Raw genomic sequence first — 15576 nt, forward strand, 5'->3', positions numbered from 1 at the left:
TATTTTAAGGACCTAAACCTGCTGAACAGTGGCTGAAGAGAGTCTAAAAGATTTCCTACATATTTTCTGTGACAACTACATTCCAGCACAGCACATTCTAGGCCCCAGTATGATGGAGAATCAACTATTAGTGACAAGACCATGATCTTGCAAGTACACACATACAAATAAACTTATTTTTACTATTGCAAGTAACCCCACTAACAGTAGTAGCAGTAATCATGTACATATATGATGGATTAAGAGATTAAGGAGATCTGAAAAAGGCTTTGAACAGTAAACATTACCCCATTTACCTGATTTGTATTGGGAATGCAATAATTTTAAAAAGTTCAAGTTTCTAAGTTCAGAATGCAGGAGAATTGCTTTTTAAGACACAAGTAAATTCAAAACTCAGTCAAATTAAGTTACCTGATATGAAACTACTCCGTGAGATGAGGTATTTATAAATAATGAACTTTCAATATTGCCTTCTTCTGTTGGCAGAAAGAGCACTCTGAAAGAAATTTTTCCCATCGCTGGAATCACCTATGGAGACCACACAGAGCTTCTTGTTCAGTGTAGATAATCATAATACCTATTGCTCAGCAGTATGGCTCAACAGACATTTCCACATGTATATCTGTATCTATAGATCTCACTGGTAGTCAGTGAGTCCCTCAGTCCTTGAAAGTTTCACCTGACCATAATTTTCAGCATTCATTATTGAGAAGAACTGAGCAGATTCAGCACAGTGCTGCATTGCATTTGGAGTTTCTAGGCTAGCTCAGGCCTAGTCAGTCAAGACTCCCTTTTATACATTGCACAACATCAACAGCCCCTACATCTGATAAAACACTTCTCTGCATATAGATGCCTACAAAGGAAATCAATCACCTCTGTCACATATAGTCAAATGAGTCAAAGGCAAACTTGGGCAAAACAACCAATAATTAGATAGGTCTGTCTAAACCAGAAAACATGACCAAGTTTACTTCTGAATAATACCACCTATCTGGCCATAGTAAAAATACAAATCAAATAAAAGCATGTAAAAAACCTTTTGCATATCAGCAGAGGGTAAAGTCTGTGCTTCATCAAACTGAGATGACAGCGACTCATTCTTAACATGCATTACATTGTTTTAATTCTGATTTTTTTTATGAAGTATAACAATTGTCTCAGATAATACGGAAATCATGTTCATAATTGCAATACAAAATGCATAAAAACATTCTACTGTAATTTTTTTTATGAGGAATATGCAAGACTGTTGAAAAGACTGAAAATTCAAGGCTGTGAACACCCACATGCCTGTGAATGGCTGCATAATGCTGCATACAACAGCAAGATTTAAACAGCCTATTTAACACTGAAGAATTCTTTCTGAATTATCGTAAAATATATTTCTTACTGTAGAATTTGGATGTCTGCTCCCTCATCTAAGCAAAAGTGAACAAAAAAGCACTATCAGAAACAGAAAGAAGAAAAAGTTGGAGGTCCTAAGAAAAAGCATGAACAGAGAACACAGAATGAAAACTTTAGGCCAAAGAAAGCATGAAAGTTTGGCACTTGGCCATTGCATAGTTTCCAAAAGTACATCAACACTCACCCTGCTACGAACAGGAGACACATGAAACTGTCTAGTAGCTGTAAACACTGAATTCACTATAACTTCTCTATCTCTACTAGGGTTATAGGCATGCAGCATTTTAGCTCTAGGTAGCCCCAGTAACCTAGAAGGGGAAAAAAAGAGATATTATTTATAAGCCCAGGCAATATACAAAAAGCAAGAAACACAAATCACACTAGAATGTGCTGATATGCAAAAATTTGCCAGTTGAAACTATTTTTTTTTTTTTTTTTTTAGAAATATAGCACAAAAATTTTGCCCTTAACATACAAAGGCAAGTAAGAAACATTGGGATATCAGAGTTGCGCCCAGCCACAACCCACTTCGGCCACTAGGATTTTTATGAAAAAAAACCAACCCATACTAGGCACAATTTCTTGAAGAAAAAAAAGTTCAAAGACTTGTTTTGTCAGTTAATGCAACGATTCTCTCAAGGCTTACATTTTGGCTAATACGTCTTAAAAACCAGCAGCCTATATGTTCACTGTAAGTTCATTCTTATATGTTCAGCCTTGGGAACATTCCTTCAACTCACAAGGGGTCCATGCTTCCTTTCTGATTATTAATGGAACAAAAACTGATTATCATTAAAAATTAATCTGAAAAGTTTTTTTTAGAGAAGACCTCAAAAATCTTAAGTATTCTACCAGTATATCCATCTGGGATTTTTCTGGATTTTTTTTTCAGAAGAAATTAAAGGAAGCAACAAGTTCCCTCTCTTCTATAAAGACAACTAACCAAGAAATGGACAACCAGGATGAAAAACTGATTTGACACCTATGCAGATTCACCTAAAAGGATTGTTCTGTTCAGCATCTACCTAGAAGCTGTTATGGCTCCCAATTCCCTTTTTCTTTTTTTAATAGAACTATGCTGATTTTCACTTTACTTCCAAGTCCTGCAAGGCAAGAAGCATAATGCCAACTCTGTGTCAAATACCATTTCTTGTTCTATCAGAGGATAAAATGACCTGAGCTAATGCTCTTCACCCAAACAAAGCCCAGTGTCGTTGCTCCTCCCCACTTGTTATTAACTGAAATAACAATAATGTAAGATACTCACTGCATTCCAAAATGCAGAACTGAAGGGTGAAAATGTAAGGCCTTCCCATTTGGAGGCATCTTCGTTGAGAAGCTGAAAAAAAGGAAAGCAAGCCACAGTTAACATTTAGTGGATGTCATGCTGTACACAGCCACAACTTATAACTCATCTTTTTATTTTGTTCTTCATAGTCTAACCACACTTGATTTCCAAATCTTTTTAAAACATTCTTCTTTCTGCCATAAGACTTAACCCTTTAAGAAGTTTTCTGTACAGCAGCACATACGAGAAAACTCATGCTAATAAAGTGTAGTTTGATAAGCATTTCATTCTCAAAATGCCTGAACGACTCCCCTTCTTTGCTCATACACCCTCAGTCATATTGGCACAACTGTTTCTGCAGCTGTGCAGTGAACAACGGTGGGGAAACAATTTAAAAGATTCCGGGGGGGGGGAAGAGTTGTGCCAGTATGAATCAAGTCCCCAGTCCAGCCCATCCAACCTTCACACGAGCAGTTGTACTGGCACAACTGAGAGGCGCACAGGTATGGGAATCAAGACAGCTTGTGCAAATGCTGACATCAAAAGAAGTGCTTGTCTAACTACGGCTTTAATACAAAAGCCAATTCATTTCTTATATGCAAAAGAGTAAGAAATAACATGAAAATGTATACATCATCGTCTTTCTTTTGCCCAAGGAAAATCTGCAATAAAGTTCCCATCATTTCTAACACATTTTTAGCTTACTTCAACATGAGTTGATGCCCTGTAGTGTAGAAAGAAATCCCAGGATATCTTTACTACTTTCTTAGTTAAAACTTGTTCTTCACAAGTCTGAACAACCATAGTGGTAAAAACAAGCCCAGCACTTGCTCACTGGAGCCACATACGCTGTGCCAACTGTACTGCCAAAATCTTCCCCAGCCGCAGTCTGAGTTCCACAGCCAGAACCAGTTTCATCTCTACTGGGTGATGCTAATGAGCATCCTCGCAAGGATAAGTCTGAGATGGGAGGGAAGGATTGTGGTCTCAGTAGATATCCAGTTGCTTCACATAGCATGTGGAAGCACAGTAAACTGGTCCCCAATTTAAAAACATCACACCTTTAAAGTACCTACATAATTCTGTTATTACATTCCAAATCAGTAAATAAAAAAAAAAAAAAAAAACAGTATGGTTATTATGAAAATCCACAACCTGTATGACAACATTTCTCATACTTGAGAGTAAGCTCTCCTCCAACTGTAGCAGGAGAAATGGAATATATTCAGGTAGCACGTCTGGGGGGGGGGGGGGCACTAAAAATGTAACAAATGAACAGGTGATACAAAACTATAAAGTCTGTGCAGATGACAGTCTCCTTCCAACCGCCTTGTTTCTGCCCCAGCCACCACTTCAGAAACACCACAGCAACTAGCACACTCTGCCTCTCCAAAAGTCATCCTCAGAAAGGTACCCAGCAGGAAAGTCTGACCACTACTGTTGTAAACAGTTAAATCACAATTACTGCTGTAATAAAAGGCACAGACATTTGGGGGAAGGTACATTTCTTAAGGGTTTTTTAATCCTTTTATTATATACACACACATAGAATAAAATACATATACAGAATAAGAATTCAGGCAGTGACAAAAGAACTACAGTATCACCTTGAACCCCATCACTGCTTTTCTCAAATTTCTGCTACCCTAACAGGCACTGCTGAAATACATTTTCTCATCTGAAAAACCTTTGCTAAGCAAAGCAAGAAGCTGAGTGCTCCTCAGTGCCAATTCTTTGATTTGGCAGCAGCACTCCAAGCTCATTTCTCTTGTGGGGCTTTTTGGCAGCATCAGCACTTCTCCTCTAAACTCTCGCTCTCTGCGATACGTACCCAACATGTTCGGTGCAAACACAGCTATGGATGCATTTCACTGAGCTAGAGAGAAGAAGGATGTGCTGCAGCTCTGGTTCTTAATGCACTATATTACTGTTCAATCACAGTTTACTTTAAAAATCACAGTCGACCTTGCACTATTTAGAGAGGGGGGAAAGCCCTGCAAGACTCGCAGCAGGGATCCCAGTGCTGACATCCCTTTCCTTCTGGAGAGGGCAGCCTGGGCCCGGGACGGCTGCTAGGCCACAGCTAACAAAATTTGCAGGCTCCAAGCTGCCTCCTGCAGAATTACGCAGAGGTAATTTCTTTCAGGAAAGCTGAGAGCACTACTGGACGCAATCTCGCCTCCAATTCATATTGGCACTGCAGGAAACAGCTCAGCTCCCACCGGGTAGAGCATCTCCTCCTCTCAAGGAAGAGTGAGGCTCCCGCGCAGAGCTACCGGGCGTCTCCGCACCCGGCTCCTCAGCAGCCCCAGTGCTGGCACCGCGGTTACAAGACGTTCAGCTCTGCCAAACTGCTCCAAGCCCCGATCTGGCCCCGAAAGCAGAACAGCCGCATTCCTACGGCGCTGCGCTCGCAACCGGCCCAGTGGCCAGCTCCAGGGCGTCTGCACCGCTTATCAGCGGCCCAGAAGCAGCGCCAAAAAATAATTCCAGGGGAGTTTATTCAACAGCAGGACTAGTGAAAGGGGAAATCTGCCACTTCTCTGATTTCAATCCCAACCCCCGCCCAAAGGAGAAGACAACAGGTTGGAGCAGCAAGAATAGGTAGAGGCCATTCTGACCAATGTACTCCAACAACCAGCTTGCTTTTTACAGCCCACTACTGTAAGGGGAAAGGGACTCCATCAGAAGTGTAATTATTCAATACGTTACAGCAAGTCGAGGGGGAATTTCTTCCCTGTGAGAGTGATGGAGCCCTGGACCAGGTTGCCCAGAGAGGTGGTGGAGTCTCCTTCTCTGGAGATAGTCAAGGCCCACCTGGATGCAACCCTGTCTAACATTTTCTAGGTGACCCTGCTGAGCAGGGAGGTTGGGCTAGATGATCTCCAGAGGTCCCTTCCAGCCTTACTGATTCTACGATCCCTACTTTTCAAACATATGTCAATAAATGCAGATCTCTGCTGGCAATCTAGCAGGGAAATAAATTTCAAAGACAATTAAAAGTGGAAGTCACTCTTTAAATAAAACTCTTTTTTTCTTTCTTTTTTTTTTTTTTTTTTTTTTTTTTAGAACTTTATCTCACTTATGGATTCACCTCAAATGATGCCAAAATTTTCTCATCTGGCTACGGGCTACCTGCCCAAAAAAGTTCACAGGACCTTTCATGAGAACACAACAGGCTTGGGAAAGATGCAAATTTCAGCATAAGAATGTAAGTCTGGAAACAACGAATATGGAGAAGTAGCCCTCTCCATAACCAAAAGACTCAGTTTCCATCTACTCAGTGCTCTTCAATACACTCTTCAAATTAGCTAACACCGCATTAAGTATTTGGTTTAACAAAGCCAGGCTCCACACTCAATTGCACTTCTCTGTTTTTCAGACTGACTAGCTTCTGAGATGTAACTTGTGACACTGCAGCTCAACTCTAAAATTTCCGAGAACGTTTTCAGGCATGAGTGAACAGAACTGGAGGGAAACGGAAGAAAGAAACTGAAGAGGGGAAGGGTGTTCCTGGCAACTACTTTGAATGCTAAAGAGCTTCAGTAGGTTTGCAGTTGTCTTTGTATCACAGGACCAGTTTGCCCCATTATCACTCTCCAGCCTAACAATTCAATGGCCATTCCCCTCAGCTAGCCCATCCTCCCTGTGCGGTTTCACCAGCTGACACCCTGAATCATCCATCGCCAGAAAGAGAGAGAAGCAGCAACTGAAAGGGTGAGGAGGCAAGGAAGGGAGGGAGCAATGGACAGAGTCACACAGAGCATCCAGGGCATGAGGGAAAGCGGAGGGGACACTCTCTTTAGGGAAGGAGGAGACGCACAGGACGTGCTCCTGCACAAGGAGGTTCATCGTCCAGATTCCCAGGAAGTACTCGGCCCATGCCCAGCGGAGAGGGGCACATATACAACACACAGCTCCCAGCACCAGGGGCGTTTGTAATGGAGAAAGGTGGATGTGGAGCACCCAAAAAGGGGTGTGGGAGCAGGTGAGTTGGGGGTGGGGGGTGGGCAGAGAGACTCTCCAAAGCAGAGTAGGAGAATGCAAGAACCCCCCTTCACCTATGCAAGCAGAAATATGCAACTCTAGGACACCAGTCTGGGTTTGTGTGGAGGGAAGTTTTTTTTTTTTTTTTTTTTTTTTTTTTTTTTTTTTTTGGGGGGGGGGATATTTTTGTTTGTTTTTTAAAGGAGCATGAGCTGTAAAATCTTAAGCCACTGTAAGTCCTCCACTAAGAAGTCTCACAGGTGTGCATCCGTAGGGAAAAGGTGTTACAGGAACACGGAGAACTTCCTGAGTTTTCCAACGTTTCCCCCTTCCAGGGCAGGACTTTTCCACGTCCTGTTGCTGTGGGACTAACCAAAGGGGACGCTACTACTGCGACGCCGGTGACGCACATGCCGAAAGCGCTGCTCAGCAGTTTTGCCCTCCCTTCTTTCAGTTCTGTTACTCTTGGATGCAATTAATAAAACCAGATAAATGCGGAGGATCATCTTCGTATCAAGATGTTTCTCTAAAGCCCACAGAACAAATATCTGTATGTAACGTATACCACAAACAAGTATTTGTTCTAAATAAAGCAAAGATCCTTTTTTCCAAAGTCCAGGGCGGGTAGGCAAGGGGGAAACAGGACTTTCTTCGTAGTGGTTATTATTCATACTTCACAAGTACGCCACAAGCGTAAGGAAAGTATTTCACTAAAAATCCAAACAAAAGACCTTATCTTCTCTGAATATATTCTCTTTCTTTTTAGTGAGCCTTCAAAACTGAGTCAATTACCCTGCAGATTATGCATACAAAAAGCCTGGTAATCAGCAGAATAAACTATGTCTAAGCAGAAGTGCAGGTGACTGAAGGGAAGTTTATCCCAGGATCCCTTTTTCTCTATTAGCTCCTTTGAATCTTCCTCATATCCTTATTTCTTTAGTTATATTGACTACTTCAGATCAGGCTGCAGGTTATCTGATGATTCATATAGCGACGTGTGCAGCTGAGAAAAAGCATGCTTGCTACTTGGTGACCTTTCTTCAGCCTCCTTTTTTCTACCCTTTGGTGACAGCAGATAAAGAAAGTTGCGGGGGCAGGGTAGGGGAGCAGAGCTTTTCCTGATTTATTTTTTTCTTTGCAGTTGGAGGGGTTTTTTTTTTTTGGGGGGGGGGGGGCTAAGCAATAGGTAAACGGGACTGGATTCTTCAACAAGGAAGAGTTCCTTTTGGTGTGATTATGCTTAGGTGAAAATGTTTTGAAAAAACAGTGAAAAAATGACATTTATATTTGGCATTTTGGCACCTCAATGTGAGGTATGAATATTAACGAATCCCCAGAATGAGGTTTTGGTATAAGAAAGCATAATTGTATTATATATAGGAAAGCACAATTTTTAATAAGTAATCCGAAAGTGAAAAATGAAATTTAAAAACCTCATTTACTGACCGATCTTAGGTTTACTCCTCTAGTCTATGTGTGACGAACAAAAAGACGACTAAGAGGAGAATTCACACAACTATTTTAACTGGCTTCTCATTCTAACCCAACTCTCACTCGCAGGACTCTCTGGGAGGTACCTACCCCTGACAGTACCGCAGCTTCGGATACAACTGCTACTGCCTACGGGTTGAATAGACCTGATTCCCGAGCTCTGTAACACAGCACCTAGCACCTAACATCAAGACAACTCTATTAAAAAAAAGAAGCATTTTTAACTATGATTTCTGCAACCAAACTTAACTTTTCTCCTAGAGGCAGCAAGAGTCATCAGAAAACCTGATATATTTAACCTGTGACAACCACATACAGCTCATAGGCAAGTTACCTGCCGCAAGCCCCTCTGCGGCGGCCGCCCCGCCGAGCCGACCACCGCCGGCCCTGCGACTTCCAGGACTTTCCTGCAAGCCCCAGATCCAAGGCTCAGGTGATGACCCAGGAACACCTCCGTCTTTATGGGTTTGTTTTGTTTTTAAAGAAAAAAAAATGCCTAGCTGGGAAAAGGTCAAAAATGAGAATTTTAAAGACTGAAAACCTAGAAGGCAAAAATCTCCCCTGTTCTTAGCACTTCATTGTTTAGGGAGGAAGAGGAGGGCTGACTCATTACTTTTGAATGCTTGGGGATTGGCAATCCAGCCTTAGGAATTCATTATACAAGACTGTGCTGCTCCTGGAAGAAGGGTGGTCTCCCTATTTTTCTCTGATGCTCTGCACATTAGGGACCAAATCCTAGACTGAGATTCAATTCTGAAGAGACTTTGACATAAAGCAGGAGAGGCCAAAATGCTTTTACCCATCAGAAAATGAACACACGCACTAATACGCATGGTGCACACTTCAGATGCAAACGAACAGGAAAGGGGAGCTAAACCAAAACAAATTAGTGAAATGAACAAAACAGATTCTCTTTCTAAAAAGAAATCCCACAATTTACAGCCAGTGTCAGGATCTGAGGAGGTAAACAGCTCTATCTCTTTTTGTGTTTGTTTTTTTTCCTTCTGAAGTGGCAAAACAGGATGCAGCCACGATTGCTTACAGAAGTTCCAGTGGGCTGGAATCTAGGTCCATTAAGAAAGGTACTGAGGGGAAGAGGTAAGAGAAGGTGGAGGAATGTTCAAAACAAATCATTCTTTTCTACTTCCATGAAGACCCTCCTGCCTAACTCTCCTGATAACCCTAAGCAGCTTCTCCAGGCTCCTCTGTTCTCATCTCTGTTTTTCCACTGCTATCAACTGTCTTTCTGGGTAACCTTCTGTCCCTCTGCCTTGTTTTTCTCTCCTATAAAATTCTGCAATACCACCCATACAAATACTTTGCAGAACGGTTACCTCAGCCAGTAGTGCTTTATTTTTATCTATTACAAAATCAGAACTGCAACTGCACCAAACCTGTAATGATCAAACTTGCAGTTTCTCACATTATAACTCTTAAAAAGTCAAAGTTCTCAACAGGATGTAAATATATAGACCTGGATTATTTAAAAAATAAAAAATAGCTCTTTCTCCCTACCCTCACTGTAATAATAATAATACTAATAATAATAAAAAAAAAAAAGATTCCTCGAAAAAATGGCCAAGTAAGTTAAGAGCCACGCTTGACAAAAATCACAGTAAGAATCAAGAAGAATCCTAGCGCAGAAGAGGAGGGGTTAGGAGTGAAGCTCTATAACAAATAGAGTGAAAAGAAAATGCCTTCTTCTCCAGATGCAGGCGTGTGGTTTCTATTTTAACAGAAGCAGCACAATGAACCATGTTTTAACAACAGAATGGAATTATCCTCTCCCGTAAATCAATCTTCAACTTCTGAAATAACTGAAATCCGTACAAAGACATGAGTTTACAACGACTTTAGCTCATTGTAAATTACTTTGAGATCTCTTCTTCAAAAATCCTTTAGCCACCCAGATTTCAAGAAACAACCTAAGCTCTCTAGAGAAGGTCCAGTGGGAGCTTGTATTTTTTAGGCATCTTGGACAGACATTTCACTTAAAGTAGTGTTTCACAGGGAGCACGAGCAGTAGTTCACAACTATGTCACTAACCCAGGTTTCCCAGTTACCCTTAAAAAAAAAAAAAGGCCTAAACCCCTAAGGACCCAAGCACTGCCCTGGGAGAACAAGGTGTAGGCTAGGTACAGCTACGGGCACAGCACAGGTCACTCTGGCAAGCGATTCATGAGCAGGGCATCAGGAACTTAGATATCCACACGGCCTAACCCGAACCTGCAGTTCTTTGCGGGGACACACACACACAAGGAGTCTTGTTTTGGCTGGGCCGAGAAATATCAGATCTATTTATTTTGGATGAACGTACTGAACCCGGTAGTCCAAAACGCACATCGAACATATTTTCTTCTGAAGCATCCCCATCAGTGCCAGCAAATCTTGAATGTTCTAGCAAGCTGAAGAGCTACCTTCATTATCATTTTTTTGTTCCTATAATGAAACAATTGCCTGTTCATTTTGCAATATTTCAGAAAGCCAGCTCCAAGTACTTAAGAGGATGATAACTGGTCTGAAATAAAAGTTTTATTTCACCTTTTATATCTTCTTTATAATTTAACTCCTAAGAAGTCAGTCCTCTTCTGACTGTTAAAACCATCACCTTTCTTTCTTTTTTTTTTTTTTTTTAGTTCTTACCAATACAAATCAAAAACGTCATTCAGCTAATGAAATATAGACTTGTGATTCTCTTAGAGGCCTTGGTATTCTTAGCACTTTATCTTGAATTACCAGGTCCTAGAATTCTGGGATTATGAGAAAATCTTGTATTGCATTTCTTTTTAAAGAATAATTTTAGCCCATGAGTATGTGAAATAAAAACACAAGTCCCAAAGGCACACAAAGCAATTCATGCTATTTTTATTTTTTAAATCTCAAAGCTTTTCAGCCAAATTCACTTTTTTCTCAAATCATTTATTTATCCTGTATTTGCCAGGCCCCCCAATAACTTAAACTACCTGCATAATTCAGGTTTGCTCTTCAAAAAGTGAAGTACTCTAGAACCACAAATCATTTCCGAGAGTTAATTCAGATCGACAAAAGTTAACAAGTATAATCAGACAGTCAAACCTGAAAGCACCCTGGCCTACTTCACATATGTAAATAAACAGTTTCATTTGAAGAATGCTGATCACACACAATTCAATAGTTTCAACAGGCACTACGAAACTTCATGCCCCTGAAAAAAATCAGACTGTTTATCCAAACTCCTAACCTGAGTTTCTATGCTTTGAAAACAAAACATTTCTAACTGGAGATTTGTTGTTCGGTCCTTTCAGATGCTATTAAAACATGAATCGTGTATTGCACACAGAGAAAAAGCTCCAGCAATGTCAGCATAGTGCTTTCTCAGGCAAAAATCCTGTGCAGACCATTCCAATCGCAAATCTTGCACTGAAATACCAGGAGTTTCAAATGGTCGTTCCCTATCCAAAGTTGTTAAAATATTTTGCTGACAGTAACCAAACTTCATAGCCTACCCCCGCAAAAGAGGTAGGATAAAAGGCTCTTAAGAAAGCTAAAATACAGACCACAAACTTTGTACCTAATGACAGTGTATGTATTTTTTGCATACTAGATACTAATGTGTTTAATTCTGTTCTTGCAACACAAACTGTGGCAACAGATTTCAGTGGCGAGGCCTGCTTTTAAACATCATCCTGGACTCACACAATTAGGAATCAAATAAAGGAAAATGCAGCAATTCACAAAAGAAAAAAAAAAAAAGGAAAAAGAGAAAAAGAAAGAAAGAAACCACATACTGATTCTTTCATACCTGCCTTAATTTAATTCCCTCAAACATAACTGCAGACTTGCTCACTGTTCATGCAGAGTGTAGGGACAGGGCAGGGGGAGAAGCTGAAAGTTAAAAACGAAGATCAAGGAGGGACAATTAGCAACATATAAGAAAGAGCTCGAAGTTGAACAGATCTACCCTTTTTACTCCATCAATTACAAAGTTGTTTTTATTGTTTAAAATAAGATCTCATTTCACTGAAAACTGGAGGAACCAAACCTTAGGCTTTCTACCGGCACGTATTTTTACTCAAACTCTCCCTAGGTTGAATAGCTAGGGGCCAGTTTTTGTCAATTCAGCAACAGCCCTGCTTCACACGCTTCACTTTTTGTATGCAAGGGCAATGTAATATTCACCCTGCACAGAAGCTCTCGCTCCTGTCTTGCGAGGATGGGGGAGGCCAGCGACAGGAAACACAATGGGGCTGCAAAGCTCACAGCAATAGGAAGTTACATTCTTTTTAAATATCATTGCACTCAACCATTTCCTTTTTCTATTTACAGCTACAGCCAAAAATTTCCATCTTCACAGAAACCATTTTAAGTTAGATCAGAATAGTTCAGCCAAATACATTAAAGGGTTCTCTGCTAGCTGATAAGCTTGACCTGCTTAGTAATTAAGTGATAATCTTCCTGCAGTAGCTGTCTTTTGCTGTTGCTTCATTAATCCAAGCCTTCCAGTTTCCTTTTATAATGAAAGAGTACAGGCCTGCAAAGCAGCTAAGGCACAGATCTTGCATGGTAGATCTTAATGGTCCTCAAGAAATCTTTACAGTGCATCTGGTAAGAACCAAAAATCCCCCCCCTCCTTTTTTCCCCAGAAATATTTAAAAAGAACATTAGCTAAAAAGGAAACTAAGCAAATACAAGGAAATTCAGACCCGAGGACCCAAAAGCTCAAATTCTGCTTTTAATTTATTCCCTCTGGTCTGGACAATGCATCTGCTATCACCTGCGCCTGAAAGGGAGTCACAGAAGAGTCAGCAAGTTCAAATGTCATATAAAACTACAAAATACATGCACAACTGTTTGACACAAAAGTAGTAAACATCATCCCAGATTTTGTATTTCCCACATTTTTTGAATTTCAGCTCAAACCATTAAAAAATAAAATCAGGATAATCTTTAAGCACTGACTAATAATTCAGCATGAATGTCAAATAGCATTCCTTTTTTAAGCCAATATATGAGGACAGAAAACCAAAATGGAATCAATATTCAAAATGGCACAGGTTATCTATACTGTATTTTACCCGGCAGCTTCAAATACTACTTACGTGGAAAAGCAAACTCTGCAATATATAGTACAGATGGATAAAGTAGCAAGGTATTTTACAGACCTGCAAGACACTGGAAAAATGTCTCTCATGAAAACCTACATCTACATGTCCTTTAGATTTCCTTCATTAAGCTTCTGCTAGACTAACACACAAAAGCTTAGCTTTCTCAGTGCTACATTAGGTTTTATAAGGAGAAAAATTATAGCTGCTACTGTTTGCTGCATTAAAAACCATTCTTTTCTCCAGCAAACGAAGCTTCACACAGTATTTCTGAGGCATGTGTAAGCTAATCAGAATTTAAACTACACAGACTAGCTTTCTAAGAAAATCTCATTTTTCATGTCATTGAATAGCATTTTCACAAGCCGTGTCATCTGACTGCAAAAGTACAATTTAAAAGAGAAAGACATAATGAGAAAGAGCAATGCTACGCCTTTTTTAAAGGTACTTTCAAGCACGGTGCTGCAGAGTGAAATTGCGATTACACGATCCTGCTCCGCTCGCAGCAGCCTCCATGGGCAGGGGCTGGCATGCACGGGAACGCGACCGCTGCTTCCCCAGCCTAGGAGCCACCACAAAATCTTAAGGAGGAAAAGTAAAAGGTAAGTCACTAACAAAAGAGTAACACCAAAAAAAGTAGCTTCAGCTCCAGACTAACACCTCTCCATCCCAACAAAACATCACTCATTTGCTCTTTGTGTTCCCTGCTCCCACCTCAGATATAACAGAGACACTTTGCTGCCCCGCTTGGCATTTTGGAGTAGCTTGATGAAGTTTTTTGTTCTGGCACAGCAACCTGTTGGATTCGATGCCGTTTTACTAAAGTGAAGCATAGCATTATTTAATTACCCTGGACATGTATTTTCTACAAAAACATCCAGAACCTTTTTTCTTAGAACCTTAGATTACCATAATGTTAAAAATTGCAGACTACTTAAATTGTTCATTCATGCTTTATTAACTGACGGCATTATGCATTTCTATTTTTCATCTACATGCTTACATAAACCAATCATATACACCTTCTCTCAAATCAAAAGTTTTCTCTTTCCAGCTCCTCACCCAAAACTCCAGTTACATTTCCAAGTACATCCCCTTTTGTTGGCAGAAAGGGGAACTCCTCCCCCAGCATCAGATCATTTCCACATGCTGACCCAAAGCAAGTAAAGCACCGCAGCAGCAGGACCAGAGCGGAGAATTCCCCACGCTGCAGCTTCTGAAGCAGGCAGCTTGCTAGCCTGCCTCATGTCGGGCAGCGCTCTCCCTCACGGTATGCAAAACGAAAAGATGGCCCCATGATTCAGTGCTATTAGTAAAAGGGAAACACTCTCATACTTGTGACCTATTCCTAAGTACTATTGAATATTTGTACTTCGTTAGATTACGTTGCTAAAGAATAAAAATATACAATAGGAGAAAAAAAATATACCAGGAAGTTCAAATTGGCAAGAAGTCAAAAATTACAGCATTACCAGGATTAGTAGTTACAATGCTCATTGCAGAAATTATCGAGTTCTTATAAAACATCTGGGATCTGTTGAAGTCAATGCACAGCACACACTTTGAGCCAATTTCTTCTAATGTATTAAATACTGCAACCTTCTACTATTAAATAAAGCAGAACCATATGAAACATGCACTGTTTCACAGGTTTATTAGCAAAATGTCTACCACTGAAAAACTCAAATTATGTTATGGCTGGAACATTAACCTGTAGAGCTTTGATTTCCAGCAATGGGCGCCTTGAGCTGGTTAGGTAACATTTGGTTCCTTCAGTGGAACAACTGGTGAGAAAGGGAAGAGGAGGAAAATATGTTGAAAAAGTGACAGGAAGTCAGCTTTTGCTATTTTGTATCAGTTTAACAGAAATGCTGCAGTCAAGTACTGTATTATGACTTTACCTCCCCTAGATTCAAGTGTTTCTTCTTTTATTTCACAGTCGAGCAACTAATCAGAGTTTACCAATTTAAAATGCCAGGCCACTGCTTTTAATTCCTTGCAGTGAATGGAAAGGTATCAACTTCCTTAGGAGTTGAACACGTTCATCATCTCACTGGATTGGGTTAAATCAAACCCCAGGAAACCCCTTCACTTGAAGTGGAGAACACCTTAGCAAGTAGAAAAATATTTTCACTTGTGAAACTACTGAAACAGTAAATTTTTCATCATACACAGTCACAAAGTAAAGCTATACTTAGTTTCTTAACGGTCCACGTAAACCAGAATTTTGTTTCCATTGAAAGAAAAGATGCACTTTGCTTCTGCATGCTGCACAAATTAATCTATTTAACACGGAGTTTCTCAAATTGCACAGAGAAAATC

At 40.3% G+C, this 15576-nt stretch overlaps 1 protein-coding gene across 5 annotated transcripts in view; it reads right to left on the reverse strand.

Annotated features, from left to right (window-relative positions):
- TMEM131L (transmembrane 131 like) overlaps positions 1 to 15576 on the reverse strand; it is an 82640-nt gene that overhangs the window by 43961 nt on the left and 23103 nt on the right. For 4 of the 5 annotated variants that reach the window (XM_062573847.1, XM_062573845.1, XM_062573846.1 and 1 more), the window contains exons 4-6: positions 2675 to 2746; positions 1592 to 1715; positions 412 to 528 (exon numbers count right to left, since the gene is read on the reverse strand). In XM_062573847.1, the coding sequence (XP_062429831.1) occupies positions 412 to 528; positions 1592 to 1715; positions 2675 to 2746 (313 nt within the window). The remainder of the gene's footprint in view (positions 1 to 411; positions 529 to 1591; positions 1716 to 2674; positions 2747 to 15576) is intronic. The other variant, XM_062573848.1, reaches the window with a different exon arrangement.

This window comes from Rhea pennata, chromosome 4 (genome assembly GCF_028389875.1).
Source record: "Rhea pennata isolate bPtePen1 chromosome 4, bPtePen1.pri, whole genome shotgun sequence".
Classification (NCBI taxonomy): Eukaryota; Metazoa; Chordata; class Aves; order Rheiformes; family Rheidae; genus Rhea; species Rhea pennata.